Source organism: Doryrhamphus excisus, chromosome 5 (assembly GCF_030265055.1).
Source record: "Doryrhamphus excisus isolate RoL2022-K1 chromosome 5, RoL_Dexc_1.0, whole genome shotgun sequence".
NCBI classification, from domain to species: domain Eukaryota; kingdom Metazoa; phylum Chordata; class Actinopteri; order Syngnathiformes; family Syngnathidae; genus Doryrhamphus; species Doryrhamphus excisus.
Window position 1 is genome coordinate 13317435 of NC_080470.1, and position 15553 is coordinate 13332987.

General features: G+C 42.7%; 2 protein-coding genes across 3 annotated transcripts; both read right to left on the reverse strand.

Moving 5' to 3' along the window:
* Positions 1-1074: 1074 nt before the first annotated feature.
* oma1 (OMA1 zinc metallopeptidase) lies at positions 1075-8653 on the reverse strand. The gene is made up of 8 exons (XM_058072742.1): positions 7827-8653; positions 6824-7052; positions 6589-6762; positions 6408-6515; positions 4805-4933; positions 4398-4472; positions 3825-3974; positions 1075-2163 (listed from the first exon to the last, which is right to left on the reverse strand). Exons 1-8 carry the CDS (start codon positions 8165-8167, stop codon positions 1921-1923), a joined length of 1449 nt encoding a protein of 482 aa, XP_057928725.1. The 5' UTR covers positions 8168-8653; the 3' UTR covers positions 1075-1920.
* Positions 8654-8954: 301 nt separating this feature from the next.
* On the reverse strand, positions 8955-15438 carry mysm1 (Myb-like, SWIRM and MPN domains 1). 2 transcript variants are annotated; one of them, XM_058072741.1, is made up of 19 exons: positions 15223-15438; positions 14882-14954; positions 14725-14795; positions 14518-14592; positions 14311-14386; positions 14117-14215; positions 13409-13953; positions 13195-13325; positions 13005-13108; positions 12390-12467; positions 12225-12307; positions 11802-11856; positions 11664-11714; positions 11491-11565; positions 11210-11398; positions 11003-11051; positions 10823-10928; positions 10693-10750; positions 8955-9698 (listed from the first exon to the last, which is right to left on the reverse strand). In XM_058072741.1, the coding sequence occupies exons 1-19, from the start codon at positions 15276-15278 to the stop codon at positions 9411-9413; spliced, it is 2262 nt and encodes a 753-aa protein (XP_057928724.1). In that variant the 5' UTR covers positions 15279-15438; the 3' UTR covers positions 8955-9410. The 2 variants fall into 2 exon arrangements, with proteins under 2 accessions (XP_057928724.1, XP_057928723.1); XM_058072740.1 differs by having other exon boundaries at positions 11003-11135.
* Between the last annotated feature and the right edge of the window lie 115 nt (positions 15439-15553).

Consider the following 15553-nt stretch of genomic DNA (forward strand, 5'->3'; position numbering starts at 1 on the left):
TGCACGTTGGGACACGGCAGCGCCTCCCACACTGCAGATGTGTCCTCCACTCTCTGTGGGAGTGTTCTCCCGTTTCTGAGCGTCTCCACAATACTTTTAAAAAAAACCTGCCAGCGTTCTTTCTGGCCTGCTGTGGGGGCGTCACAGAGAGGAGACAATACTGACAAGAAGAAGCAGCAGCAGCTCAGGATCTTTCTTGAGGCACAGTTGAACATCTTTGCCAAATGTTTGATTTAAATGTAAATGACAGCAGACCACAAAAAGGACGCAAGCTATCTTTCGGCTGCCTTGTCAATCCTTCCAGTTTGTCACTTCTGGCCTCTCAATCCACAATCTCCACAATGTCACCTGTTGCACCACTGTTCAGCTATTGTTTGTCATGTTCGCCATGAAACTCATGAAAAGAAGTTAAAAAAAAAATGTAAAAAAAAATCCTGGTTTTTATCATGTTAAAAAAATTAAGACATGATAAATATTTATTCTTCAAATTAAGGTGCCAAGACTGGTCCGAGAGACATTTTTATTTGTTTTGGGGGTTTGGGACCCCCAAAGGGTGGATATATTGTAAAATAACTCTTTCCTTATACACTGAATATGACTTTTCTTCTGATAAACTCTAATCAAATTTAAGAGGGCTATGTGCCGTTGGGAGGCCAACGTGGCCTAATTGTTACACAAGATGTGATTGGACGTGTTTGGATTCCAAGATGCTCTTCCATAGTACTTCGGTTCAGTCAGAAGGCATTTCCAAATAAGGCGTGAATTCTTGGAATCCACGTCACTGCTATTGTTCATGGGGTCTATATAGATAAGTGTTGTATTAAATAAACACGATAACCCTTTTCCTACAACTGCAGAGGTGCGACACAAAGCTCCACCAAGCTTCATAGAAGTCGGAAAGTTGCGTCGTAATTACGGCAACAAACCAAATGTGATCAACGCAATAACACAAACCATTTCATTCAATTAGAATCCAACCATACGTTCATTTTCTGTAAATAAAGGTTAGTGAGGGGTCGACTCAAACCAAGCCGATATTGGTAAAGCTTGCAAGAAAAGAAATAGAAATAAATCTTCCTAATCCAGTGTTTATTCACAAAGCGTTCACTTCACACAGACTAGATTTCTGCAGTATTCCAACTATTCACAATCCCAAATTGTACTACCGGAGCAACATACTGTAAATTAAATAATACTAAAGTCAGAGCCATAATGGTTGTACACCAAAAATGAGCCTGCAAGTAAGATCTTGTGTATCACACATTGCTATACTATGTGATGCTATGCTATCACATACTATACATATAGTATATGCTGACTCATCAATCACTCCTGCCATAAGCTGATGAATGATAGCAATGCCACCAATGGACTGTCCCCAGTGTGGGATAAATATTGTTGATCTCATCTTACTAGTGGCCTTGGTGGTGAGAACCAGAGCAGTGGAGCTAACTCATCCTGGCTTGGGAAGTATTTATGATGCAGCTAGTTAAGTAGGCAGATGTTTAAATATGTTTCCTTAACTTTCACTACAGCTTTGCATCTGGCTTCTTCTGCTTATGAAAAGGAAGTTGTATTTTAACTGTATGTCCCTTCTTTAATGGACAGCATAGGGGGTCCTATGGTAAGACCTTGATCTATATAATAGGACTGCCAAAACATTGGTCAAAGATCCGCTACAAGACAGTGATCTGGTGTTGCTATGGTGTATTTTTAGAGAAAAAAATGCTTGTCCCTGCCAAGTTCTGAACTGAAATGGCCGACCACTCTGTTGTCATTCCTGGGTCACCCGCTGAATGTATGATGGATTTATGTGGCTTTCCTACACTTCTTTCCTGAGTATTTCCCCACTGACAACAGAAGAATAGTAAAGAAGTCTTTATATAGCAGCACCACAGCCATCTCTACTCATTGGGTCAGTTATGGTGCACCATTGAGAGGACCCTCTACCACAACCTCACGGTCTGAAGAAGGTGGTGACGTTTGGGCGAGCAGGGCCACAGCCACCCCATTTTTGGGGCCGTATGATGACTTCATCGGGATACCGGCTCTTTCCTGGACCTTGGCATTCTCCAGCAGCACGTGGACACTCTTGGAGAAGACGATGCGAGGGTCGGTAGATGGCAGGGCGGGACACACGCAGTTTTCCCTCAGCTCCAGAGCCTAGACACATAGGCAATGTGGGATTACAGTATAGTAGGGTGGGGACAAAGTTCAAGGTCAGGTGGCTAGTTTTCAGCCTGTTATCTATGACAGCCCTAATCCTCTTGGGCATAGGGTTGAACATAGCAACACAGATATTCTTCCACTCCTCCATGATGACATCACTGGTGGAGTAGGTGGATCCTGCACTCCCACAGATTTCATTCTTCCTTCTGCTTGAGGATGTCCAACAGGTGCCCAATTCGGTTCACATCTGAAGAAGACATACTTATCCACTACATCACCTTCAGCTTCCTCCACAAGGCATTTGTCATCTTGGAAGTGTGTTGGGGATTCTTATGTTGGAAAACTGCAGAGGGGATCATGCTCTTCTTCAGAGTGTTGCAATAAGCCACAGTTCCCCTAACCTCTACCCCCCGGGGCCAGGAGCACTCATGCAGCCCCAGACCATAGATGATGCTACAATCATCATACTTGAATGTGGGTAGGACACAATTGTCTAGCTAGTAACATGTGTTGCCAGATATTTAGACAATAATGGCTGTGTGCAAACTCATTTGCAGTGAATAGTAAATCTATACTGCTATACAAGCTGTACACCAGAGCTATTCAAATGGTAGCCAGCTGGTCAAAACCAGCCCAAGAATGACATCAGGGCCCATGAGTTCATTTCAAAACTTCTGACATCTTTGCAGAATATTCCTAAAAATATTAGCAGTTCTTGTCATACTGTGGGTCTGCGAACAATATAGGGTTCCTGTTATATGCAGTGTATTTCGGCTAGCTTAAATATATTGCTTGTGTCTCAATCTATGACATTACATACAAAATACGAATATTAGTGATAGAAAAAGTCGAGCACTCTGCAACAGTTTGCTTTAGATATTTAGTTGAATAGCCCTGCTGTACACTGACTAGTCTAAAGTATACATAGGTTGCATTTCTATAGCACTGTACCTTGAGAAGATATTGTGTAATAAATATGCATGTAAGGGGTGTTGTCACTTTTTCTGTAGTAAATAAAAAGTATGATTTGGTAGCTCAATGAAAACCAGTGCGTGTCCAAATATCTCGCACATCACAACAACACAAAGTGAGCAACACCTCTTACATGGAAAGAGCATCCAGCTCAGCAGACTAACTTAAAACTGGCATGTACAGTGTACCTGTGGCTTCACTTAGATTACGACAGTGGCCGCCACTATGGGTCAAATCCACCACACAGGAGTCAGCAGGACAGGCAACACACGCATAAATTTACACACAATTAGACAACCACTGAGGCACCTGCTGGACAATCAAATGGCTCAGCCATCTGCTTGAAGAACCAACTCAAGGTTAAAGCCTCTCTCTCACACACACGCACACACACTAAGAAACAAAGATGAATGATGCTGAAGCTTCCATGAAGCTCAGAGATGCGTGTGAATGTGTTGCCTCCAAGCCTGCAGGTTGTGAAATGCATCTCTCCAAACTTGTGTGTGAGCGTTCCTCAGGTCCTTTTTACTTTAGGGTGATATTTTCATGTAAAAAAAAATGCAGCAAGAGGACTGATATTGTTTGGGTTTTTCAATCTTTCTATAGTGTGGGCCACCAACTCTTGACATCACACTGGTGGGCACATGTTCGCTTAAGAAAAAAAAAATAGCATGTGTGCGTACTTGCGGCACAAGGCGGTCCAGTTGCGCCACCCGGTTCCTGTGAGATGGATGAGTGGACAACCACTGGGGCAGGCTGAGTTCTCCGCTCAGCTGGTCCCGGATCTCCATCTGCTGCCAGAAGACGGGCCCTGCGCGAACATCTGCACATGCCTGCAGAGGATACACAAATATGACGGTTGTACTCTAAATTGTATTGTATTGTATTGACTGTGGCAGCATTTCTTTACTTTGACAACTGTGTCACCTAGTGGCAAATGTGGGCGTTACATGGCTTACGTGTGTATTTGTTTTGTATTTGTTACAATCATTCATTCAGTTTTCGTGTATACCTGTCTACCATCTATTGGAGTCCACAACTCAATACAAAGGGCAAAAATGAGCATAATAGGTCCCCTTTAATACGCTTTGTTGAGGAAATCATGCATCTGGATGCAACTGTTGACAATAAAATCCAATCTTATCAACCAATCGATCAAATTCGTGCATGAATTATAGTCTGGCTAGCTTTGCAGACATCAAACAATATGAATACTACTTAAAGTGTTAAAAAGCAATGTGAAGATGATAGCGTACCTTTGCGGCCAACTGCAGCCCAACTTGATCTGCTTCCGCCTCCAGCTTCCTGCTGTAGGGACGGTTGAACATCAGCTGCAGGGGGCGCCACACAGAGTGTCAGTAATGTGACTTCAGTCAAGCTATTGTGTAAGTCAAATGTGTCCAAACTATGACCACCCAAGGCTGCACATTGAAAAATTAAAGGATGTCCAATATAGATCAATATATGCTAAGTCAGTGTCTAACCAGTCTGCATGGTAATTTGATACCAAATATGAGAATTGGTAATAAATAATAATCGGTAATAAAATTCAGTGTTATTGAGACTATTTCCATGAACATGATTTCCTATGGGAAATCAATCAGCATGCTGGTATTGGATTTTAAAAGTTTCACTGTGTGTATATAAATATTAAAAGAGTTACCTGTGTGAGTTTGTCCTGTGCCCACTGACCCAGGAGTGCCAGGCTGTCCCGAGGACACACGGCCCAGATGGCGGTGAGCAGGACCACAGACAGGAGGTCCACCACGTGAGTCAGGCTGGCCTGTTCCGCCTACGTAGGACGACAAGGTGAGGTGAGGTTAGGAGGAGAGGACAAAAATACAGGTAAGCAGGAGTATAGTGATTTTCCTCATCTCATTTCAGTGCAACTATATGCAGCATAAGATTTTAGTGAGTAATATGTCAATGCTCATTCCCTTCATTTAATTACAAACTCCTTGTAGCGTTTCCTCCGAGCTCGCAAAACCCACAACTTCATTTGAGACTTACTTTTTTTTAAAGAGCAACAAGAATGGTCTTTTAACGAGGTGGTAAACACTCATGTGCGTCATCACTTCGTGAGATGAGAGGTGATGATGATGCAACAACATTGCAACATCATCCATCACAACACCATGTAGACACAATGGAATGTTTACTGCATTTTAACACAGAAGATCTTGAACACAAACAGTGCAATGTCATTCAGTTGTATCATCCATTCTTGTGTCATCCATTATCACAGTATTTTTTTTACCTCATTGAACCTTGATTTAACCAGGAAAATACTCATTCATCGTGGTTAATTGGTATACAAGTAGGATTCCTTATTCATAAATGTAATATTTTTGCAGTTAGGGCATAGAAAACCGGTTTACCACCTTTGACATTTTTTGTTAAGGTTTTTAAGATCAATTGAGACCTATAGACATGAAATAACACCCCTATAGTCACTTTTGCATTCTAATTACGCAAAGTAGATAAGTAAAAATATGACATCACAAGTAAAAAGCTCCCTGTTGTTCTTCCAGATTTTGGATAGTTCCTCCTGCAGTGGCTATCGTCTCATCAATGTAATATAACGGGCACCTTGTGACTCGTTTAGAATGCTACATATCACATGTATATCTCTTGAATGAATACTTCATTTAGGGCAGGTGGCATATGTGGTGCATGACGCGCATTGTGCTGCGCTTCTGATGTGCATTTAAAGGAAATGAGAGGCGTTCATTTCATTGGTTAAGATTGGTTAACACATTCGGCTGTGTTAAACCCTCTCACCCCTTCTCTCCAGCCTCTTTGCCACTTGCGCCAATGGAGGGATGGAGGCGTGGGTGCAAGAGCCAGACTGCGCTGCTCACAAAATTTGCAAAGTGGGAGGGATGGAGGCGCAGGTGTGCCCTGCCTGGCGACCAGTCCACAGTGTACACAGCCTCTTGCCCGGAGACTAACCACTCAACCACTGTGCAGCCTATTATTAAAATTGCATTACCTTATTTATTGAACCTTTATTTAACCAGGAAATAGAGTACACAATATTCATTCATTCTTTTCATTCATTTTGTACCGCTTATCCTCACAAGGGTCGCAGGGGGCGCTGGAGCCCAACCCAGCCGTCCTCGGGCGAGAGGCGGGGCACACCCCGGACTGGTCAGTACACAATATAACATAGGCAAATGATCTCTCACACACGGCTTGCAGTATTTTGCAGTGCAGTTGTACACCACACTATAAAGCTCTTGCATCGTATGTAGTTTTTGACTTACAGCGTGTCCAAGTAAGGCGTGAGCCATCTCATGTCCTAAGACGATGGTGAGCTGGTGAATATCTGCCACAGCCTCCAACATGCCAGTGAACATAAACACTTTTCCATTCTACAAAGTAAAAAAAAAAAAACAATAAGAGTGAATGTTTCACATGAGTGAGTTTTAAAAGGTATTCACTGACTGGAAGAACGAAGGCGTTGGTGTTGGGACTCTGCACTACGTGGACACTCCATGTGACGTCGGACATTTCTGGGAGGTCCTTGTTCCGCTGGGCCAGGTGCTGGACCACCTGCTGTACTACTTGATGACGGGCGTCACTCTCAGGAAGCATCAGCTCAGCAAACTCCTCCATGTACTATACAACAAACAATAAACAACACCATGTCTCATACATCATACTTATTATATCACCGCACCGCTGCCGAGGTAACAGCCGCCAGCTCCATGTAGTTCTCTCTGCTGAACACTAGCAGGCGCGTGCGTCCCGTCACTGGCGACTCGTCCAGGTGGGTCAGGAGGAGGAGGGCCACGATCGCTGCCACCACTCCAGCCGCCGATGCCAGCCGCCATCGCCGCTGCCAGACCCACTGCCGAAAAAACTCGCGGCGGTTGTCAGGGAGCGCCACCCACCACTTCCTTACACTCCTGCAACAAAATAATATAATAATGACCAAAATAAACAGTATGCCGATGAATGTTAAGAATGCTAGTAAATAGCATGCTAGCAATCTGCATGGATACATCACTGTGTTTACATGGGAACGTCCCTTGCTACAGCGGACAAGTGTTAAATTCCAATGTGATGAACAGAAGACATGTGTTTGAATTTGGTTCCCGGAAGGTAGTCTGGCAGTGACATCACAACAAAGATGGTGTTGGTTCAGAAAACTTGCCAGGAAGTGTTTCAAAATCATTTCACTCCACTCCTATTTAATAGTTGTTTATTTATCTGACAGCAATATGACAAAAATGTTTTAAGTCAGTACTTTTCCTTGTGTTGACAATTAGTTGCCCTATAATACTGGAAAATCTTACATCTGAGGTCTGGAAGGAGGGATAAGCCCTCACGTCTGGTGCCACTGCTTGCCTTGCCAACTTCTGTTATGTTCTGTGAGGTTACATAATTCCTCTAAGGCAGATGTTTGTGGGGGTTGTGAGTGTTTTTGGCATTGGTAGTATTTTTCTTTTGTATCTGTTTTTGATACAGCAGCATTTATGTCATAGCAACATTTTGCCGTTGCATTTGTTTTATCGTGTTTGTTTTTGTTTTGAATTATTTCTGTGTGCATGTTACCCGTCAGCCACCTTATGAAAACAATTAGCATTCCATATGTTACACATTAAAATATAACAATAATAACATATTTGGGGAAAAGAGACCTACATTTTTTAGTCGTAAAAATGTTAAATAAATCATACCTGCCCAGTATGATGGCCATAAGCTTCTGTATGGGCTTGAGCACCAGCCACAGAACAGGAGTAGGCAGGGCTCCAAGCGGGGATGAGGTATGGAACTGGCTCCTACATTGAGATCTGCCTATGGAGTTAGGTGTTTTGGACAGGACCGTCCGCGCGGTGACGTGTGGATGGAGGGAAGGACCACCGTGAGAGGCTCCAGAATGTGAAGCTCGTTGACAGCAGATGCGAACGGACACAATGTGCACCCTCCTCTCAGCTTGTGAGCAGCACACCTGGGCGTGCCGTGTCAAGTATGCCGGGAGGGCAGACAAGGGCAGCCCCCTGAATAGGTGCAACATCATGAAGGAGCTTTCTATAAGATTCTATATAGTTTCGTCTCCTCTTGCTAAGGAAGCAGCATAACTTCAGCACTTATGCTAACATTTGCTACTTATGCTAATGCTAACTTGCCTTATTCCGGCTGTCAATGTCATGCTAGCGTCATTTAACCTTCATCATATGTATCCAACTTCGGTAGATCAACATCTTCTTGTCTTATTTAATCCTAAATATACAACGTAAATAGTCTAAAAGTAATTGCGGTGACATGTGACTAGAAATGTCGCCACATTCATCCAACTTGCACCTAACTTTGGCTGTTCTGCTCAAGAGAGTTATTCCGGCATGCAAAATAAGTCCCCACTGGAAACAACAGTCAGTAACAACAGTTCCGCGTACCTCAATGACTCCGTAATAAATAGGGGCTTTACAATACCGATGCTGATACCTTGATTTTTTTTTAAGATCATTGGATGATTTTTAACTGGTTGATCGTGATTAAAACACAGGACAAAGATTTTAGCTAAACAAATAACATACCGTGTAAAATATAAACAGAAAGAAAATCATAGTATATGAACTATATCACAAGTGTCACATTTCTGAATTTCCAAAATCATTCTGTGTATTTTTGACGTGTTTTATTTCCAGGCTTTCATGGGCCACATAAAACAATATAACAATAAGGCCTGCTGAATCTGGCCTCCGGGTCTTGAGTTTGACACCTGTGAACTATAGCAACAAAATATCACCTTATTCTCTTTCATCTCGTGCAATTGTTTGAGCAAAATAACAAAACAAAATGTGGTCTTTGATAATTTCCACCAATTTTGTTTTATTATTATTATTCTTAGATATTTTGTATGTGTACCAAAAATTTCAACTTTCTTCTTATTAATTCTAGTAAATGTACTTCTTGTAATATTATGACTTTATTCCCATAGCAGAGGGGACAATGTGGACAGTCTTGTTTGATGCTGCTCGATTTGAAGAAGTTCTTGCTCTTGAAAGACAACCATACAGCTCAGCATTTGGTTATATCCCAAAGCTATACAGTAATGGGAGTTTATTGCCCATAAGAACTATGTCTATGATGGAAAGGGCAATATGATTTGCGGATTATAAGGCTGTGTGACCACACACAAACATTGCATTGATTGTTTGAATTAAAATAACTTTACTGCTGTTGCTGTATTGAAAGATAATGTACAAAATGTTTACTCAGTAAATACATATGCAGCATCAACATGACAGTGATGCAGTGTGTCAAAGTAAATAGTCGTGTCCCGTTGACAGCACGGAGCCTAGATGTAACACGGTGCTGCCATCCGTCTCCGAGTTTGCTTCACCTTGCACGTTGGCTCGTCGGCCGGACTCTTCATTGCCATCTGCTTCCTCAAATTTGCCCGATGTCGGGTTATTTAGCGACTGCTCGCTCTCCTCCTGCTGTTTGGTGATGAAGTCGGACAGGAAGAGAGTGTGGACATGAGTGAGGAAGGCGTCTCCCTCCTCCTCGGGTAACGGCTCCAAGTACCTGGCCAGCGACGACAGCATCTGTGTGACCAAACACAGCACGACCATCATCATGTTTTGTTTTCATCCATGTCATTGTATTCTCACGGCATTGAATGGATCGCAACTGGATTGTTCAGGTTGTTCCCGAAAACGTTTCGCCTCACATCAGGTCATGCACTGGGTGGTACAAGCACTAGTCCGACTAGATAGTAGCTCTAGTCTGAGAACTTAGTGCAAGATTCAGTGTATTTATCATTTAAAGGATGTCCACACTGGAATGGTTTTGCTATTTTGTGGTGTCAAATGATGCTGGGGCCTCTCTGCCTGCAAAGGATGGTCGGTTGGTTGGGTGGTATCACCTTTGTTGGCGTTCCATTCAGATGTCACATGGTCATGGACACTGCTGAAACCAAGATGTCTGCACCTTGTTTATTTGTTAGTGGCTAAAGGATGGAATGTAATTAAATGACGCTTTTAGGAAAGAATAGAAAGTATCCCTGTATTGTATCGTTCAAATGGAGTGCCCAAACAAAGCACCCTATGTGTAGCCGTGTCAATGATTGGTTGTCTATATGTGCCCCTGCAATTAACAATCGCCCTCTTGACCAAAAGTCAGCTGAGATAGGCTCCAGCATACCCCCACGACCTTAATGAGGATATGTGACATAGAAAATGAATGAATGAATGATTTCTGCACGTAAAAGTACTATAATTATTTGCTATAAAATGTTTGTTTTATTATATCGGTGTCTGGAAGGGATGAAGTGTATATACATAAAAAACAAGGTTCCACTGTTCATCATTAGACAACCTACTTGGCGACTGCTATACAACATTTGAGGATTCAATTATAACTGCAGGCTCGGTCAATGCAAATGTTAGGCCAGGTGCAAACATAAACACAAATACTAATCACCTTGGAATTTCCAAAAGCAGATAAAAATAAAACATGGCGCACTGTGGTTGAGAATCACTGATTTAACGTATGTGAACAAAATATCCACATTGTTCTTTGAAGAACGCATGCAGTTACCTTTTCCAAACAGGTGAGGTGAGAGTTCCTTCGGAAAAATCTGTCCATGTGCACACTCCTACGAATGAAAGAACATGGGATAGGAACACATCCTGAAATAAATGGTGATGGTTGTGTTGAGGTTTTGTACCCTGGTGTTTGGGAGTATTTATGGATGATCCACAGCACTCTCCTTAGCGTCTGATCCCAGTTTGGGATGTCTTGTGATGGCAGGAAGTCGAATTTGTATGGAAGCTCTGGGAAGAAGATGAGTCAACTTGACTTTGGCACATTCTGATCCTACTGGTACTTGGGGTGTTCTGTTGCATACTTTGCATTCCAGAGGGCTCCTGGCTGTCCTTCACCAACAGGCAGGTTGTCTGGGAATGTGGGGAAGGATTGGCTGGGTCATACGGGCTCACAATCATCCCAATAAAGGGGGCGCCGCCTCGAGAGAAATAACTCTGAAACCAAAGTCTAAATGAGCATCGAGGTCGGTCGAGTGTTCTTTTGGTAACCTAATCTCTCCTCCTGTTACCTGGAACTGGTCCTGTGTGTTGATGTCCCGCATGGACGGGTTGGGGTGGAATGACGGATGCGAGTGGTACCAGCCCACCACACTTAAGCCCAGAGAGGAGAGCACATCGCAGGCCTGCGTCTGAGACAGAGGGTCCATCTCGCATTGGAGCCCTGTGCTCACACTGTTGCAAGGCTCTGCGGCACAGATCTATGCATGCACGCATACACACACATACAGCATATGATTATATAAGAGGGTCTATCAAGTGTGTATGACATTTCTTAGGAACACTGTCCAACCTTCAGCATCTTCTCCTCCTCATTGAAAGTACCACCGAGCAGACCAATGACCTCCCCTCTGGAGACGTGGGCATGCTAAGGATCAGTAAAAGAGGATTTTATGTGACACACACTAATTTTCAGTTTATTATTGTCATAATCTGTTTTGAATTTGTTTGTTTGAGTGTGTTTACCATGTCCATAATGAGAAGTGTCTCAGCACACACAGTGACCTGGAATGGCTCCTGTTGAAAAAAAAGCTTTTTATTTGAATACAATGTATTTCATGCAATACATTTGACGTACAAGACAATATATACACTGTGACTGACCTGCACATCCTCTCCAAAGGACCTGCATGGAATGAGCTGGAAGGGATCAACAGACCTAAAAAAATGACATGTACTGTAAATAATAAAATAATATATATACACAGACATGCATAGTTTTTACATGTGTACAATGGGGACTGGGAGTGACCAGGATGGATAGGATAAGGAGTACATCAGAGGGACATTTCATGTCTTGGAGGCCATGGAGATAAAGTCAGAGAGGCCAGACTGAGATGGTTGGGACATGTCCAGAGGAAAGATAGTGAATATATTTGGTAGAATGATGCTGTGTTTAGAGCTGCTATGTAGGAGGCGTAGAGGAAGACAAAAGAGGAGGTTTATGGATGTAGTGAAGGAGGACATGAGGGTAGTTGGTGTGAGAGAGACGGATGCAGACAGTGGGGACTGTTGGTTGCTGCTCACCCTCTGTGTCTGGACAACTTGCAGGCTTTGGGTTGCATCGCCAGCCGCTCTCTACGCAAGGCCAGCTCCTCTGCACTCAGATGCTAGCCGTCACATGAATGATTATGTGAACCATATGGTGCATATGGCGGATGCATTTGTAGTACAGTATGTGTGTCGACTAACCTCATAGGTCTGCCCCTCCAGGTGTTTGGCATCACACCAGTTTCCCCATGTGTCCCTCACACGCCGCTTTCTGGTCCGCTACAATACACACCAATATCATTTCAATATTTATCTGTTCCTTAACTTACTTATTTTCCTCTTGACATCTCAAGACTAAACTTTCTACCAAATTGTGCCTTGGATTAGCTCTGACCTGGAGGCAGTAGGTGTTTAAAGCGACCAATTAGAAAATGACATGGGGGAATCACTTAATCAATGCTACTAAGTGCCAAAATTCAGCAACATTGAAAGTGTTGGAAGGCACAGAAAATTACCACAATCTCCTTATACTCACCAATTGTGTTTTTTTTATGCACACGTATAATGGTACTGTATTGACACTGATTTAAAAATCCAAATAAAAAAACAAAGTACAGGCACTGAATTGTTTCATGCTCACTGAACTGAGGTCTCATGACGGCAGTTTGTATTGTGAAATTTAGCGACAAAGACTACAAAAATAGCTAACAAAGACTATAAAAATGGCTACCTATTATACTCTGCAACTAAACACATCAAAAGTGGCTCCTGCCATACACTACAGACTTAATAACGACTACAAAAATGGCTTCCTACCATACTCTGCAGTCTTTGTGCCAGCTGATAAGCCTCCAGCACATCTTTACCCTCCTTGTGCTTGGCGCGGTCCACCACTCTGGGTCGATTATACACCGCTTGTTCTAAAAAGGACACAAAAAAAAAGGTTTTAAGAAATAAAATCCAGGTACATTGGACAAGAAGAGGACTAAAAGAAGTGTCATTTTACCACAGTTGAAATTAATGGCGCCGATGAGTTCCAAGTAGGTGTGTATCCTCCCGATGCAGTTGACATCACCACAATTCTTCAAGCCTGGCCGGACAGATGTCTTGTTCAAGTACTTGGGTTTGCTCTTCAGCCTATGAGACAACAAGGGTGCTTAAGTGTATGGTGCCGGTGCAACCTTAAAAGCAACAAAAAGTGTGGTACCAGTCTGGTTTACCATTGATCCAAAATGTAGTTTCTGATCTTCAGGTATCTTTCCGGGGTCTTGGAGGGACGTCCCTCAAAGAACTCTGGGATGGCTTGTTTCTCATCCTCACTGATGGTCTCCATGTCCAACTCCACTTCTTGTTCAGGGGCCTTAAGCTCCTCCTCCTCCTCGTCGTCGTCGTCCTCGTCCGGCTCTTCAGGATCTTCTTCTGATCTGACAGCATCCACAGCTTCATCACCTTTGACACCCTCCTCCACTTGCTTGTCTGCTTTGTCTTCGTCCTCCTCATGTGGTTCATCAACGTCACACTCCTTTGGGAAATGACATGAAGGTGCAGGTGGAAAACTGTTTGGACTGTTCACCCGACGTTCACATGTCTCCTCCTCGCCACCGTCATCGGTGATGTCCACCTCCTCATCCTCATCATCAACCAGTTTCTCAATGTGCACCATGTTTGCCAGGGCAGCGGCCCGGCTCGAGGTAGGCTGAGCAGGCTGCAAGGACGGCGCAGGGCCTGTACTAGAGGGAGCCCCAACGTCGGGTGCCAGTTTTGTCTATGGAAAGAAAAAAAGCAGCTGAACCGTTATTTACTGAACGGTTCATTACTACTTTGAAATTGTGGCTAGTAACCTGACATAAAACATTTCTATTCTATTTCCAACCTATTGAAAATGTGACACCAGAAGAACCCAGACATTGGCAGTGAAATTAACTCACCTTGTGTTTAAAATGCTGTCTGGCATAGCTCTTGACTTGAAGAACGGTGCGGCTCCCCACCACATTGGCGATCTTTGTCCATCTTCGTCCAAACTGTGCCTATCGTGACAAACAAGAAAGACAATGCATGTATATGTTCAGGCTTGGTTTTAACAATGACACCATGGTATTTATCTTGTAAAACAGCTACACACCAGTCCCTCTTCAAATAGACCTTTCTCCTGTTTGGACCATCGGGAAGATGAGGCGCTTGCGGTCTTGGCCGGAGATCTAAAAATGCAACAATATCATTATTGAAAGAGGAAAAAGTACTACAAAACATTCTCGAGTGTAGTTATAAGTCAATCAATCAACAAAAAAAGCACAACAAAAACACAATATTGTTACAAGTAAATACTTACTTTTTTACTTTAGGCTTGCTGTTAGCATCACTGGACCAAATATCACTTGGTACCTCCTTGCCTTTTAAATAGTACCTAACAGGAGTTTAGGTCCACTGTGTCCACAATACAAATAGAATGGAGTATAAAATATGGTGACTGTAAGAATTCCACACAAAAAAAACAAATACGCGTGGTAAGTTCACGGGCCATGGGAAGAAAGGATACTGCTCCTCCAGGAGCATCCTTTGTATCACCTCTCGGTTTTCACTGCTGATGGAGCTGTCCAACTCCCAGGGCTACACAGCAAACACGACATAATGTCACAATAAACACATTCACGTGTTATTTACTGTGTAAATATTAAAATTCCTCTTTTTCTTACAAGAATCCCGGCGTCGCTATTCCAAGTAGACTGCAGGAGCTGCTCCTGTACCAACCCCGTTCCATCCTGCTTACTGACACACATTCAAATAACAAAACAAATTATAAAATAGCGTGTATAAAACATTATGAAATAAATGAATATAAATGATATTATTTGATCAATTAAAACGTGCACAAAAGTTATGATAGACAGCTGATAAGACGGCTAAGCTCAACTTTAGCTTCGCCCGTTGAAGGAAAAATAAGAAAACAACAAGTCCGAAAATGAAGGTGGAACAGAGGATATACAATTGAATTTCTGACCAAACGAGGATTGTCCAAAAATAACAAAACCATTACCTTATATTTGTATCAAACTCGTCACCCTCGATGTCAACATCCACTTCGTCGTCCATCTTGAAGGATCGACGTAAACATCCAGGATTATATGACCAAAAGTGACAGCGACACCTTGTGGTTGGAGGTATGAACTGCTCAATTGAATTGTTTGAAACGCTGTAGTAGTAACGCAAGCTTTAATTATGATCTAATAAACTCATATAATGTAGTTAAGATATTGATACGTTTTTCCACACGTACTCCAACTTCAGTAAAGCAACATAAAAAAACAATAATTTTACTATCACTATAATTTGACATGTTACCTTTGCATCCTATGCACAATACAACA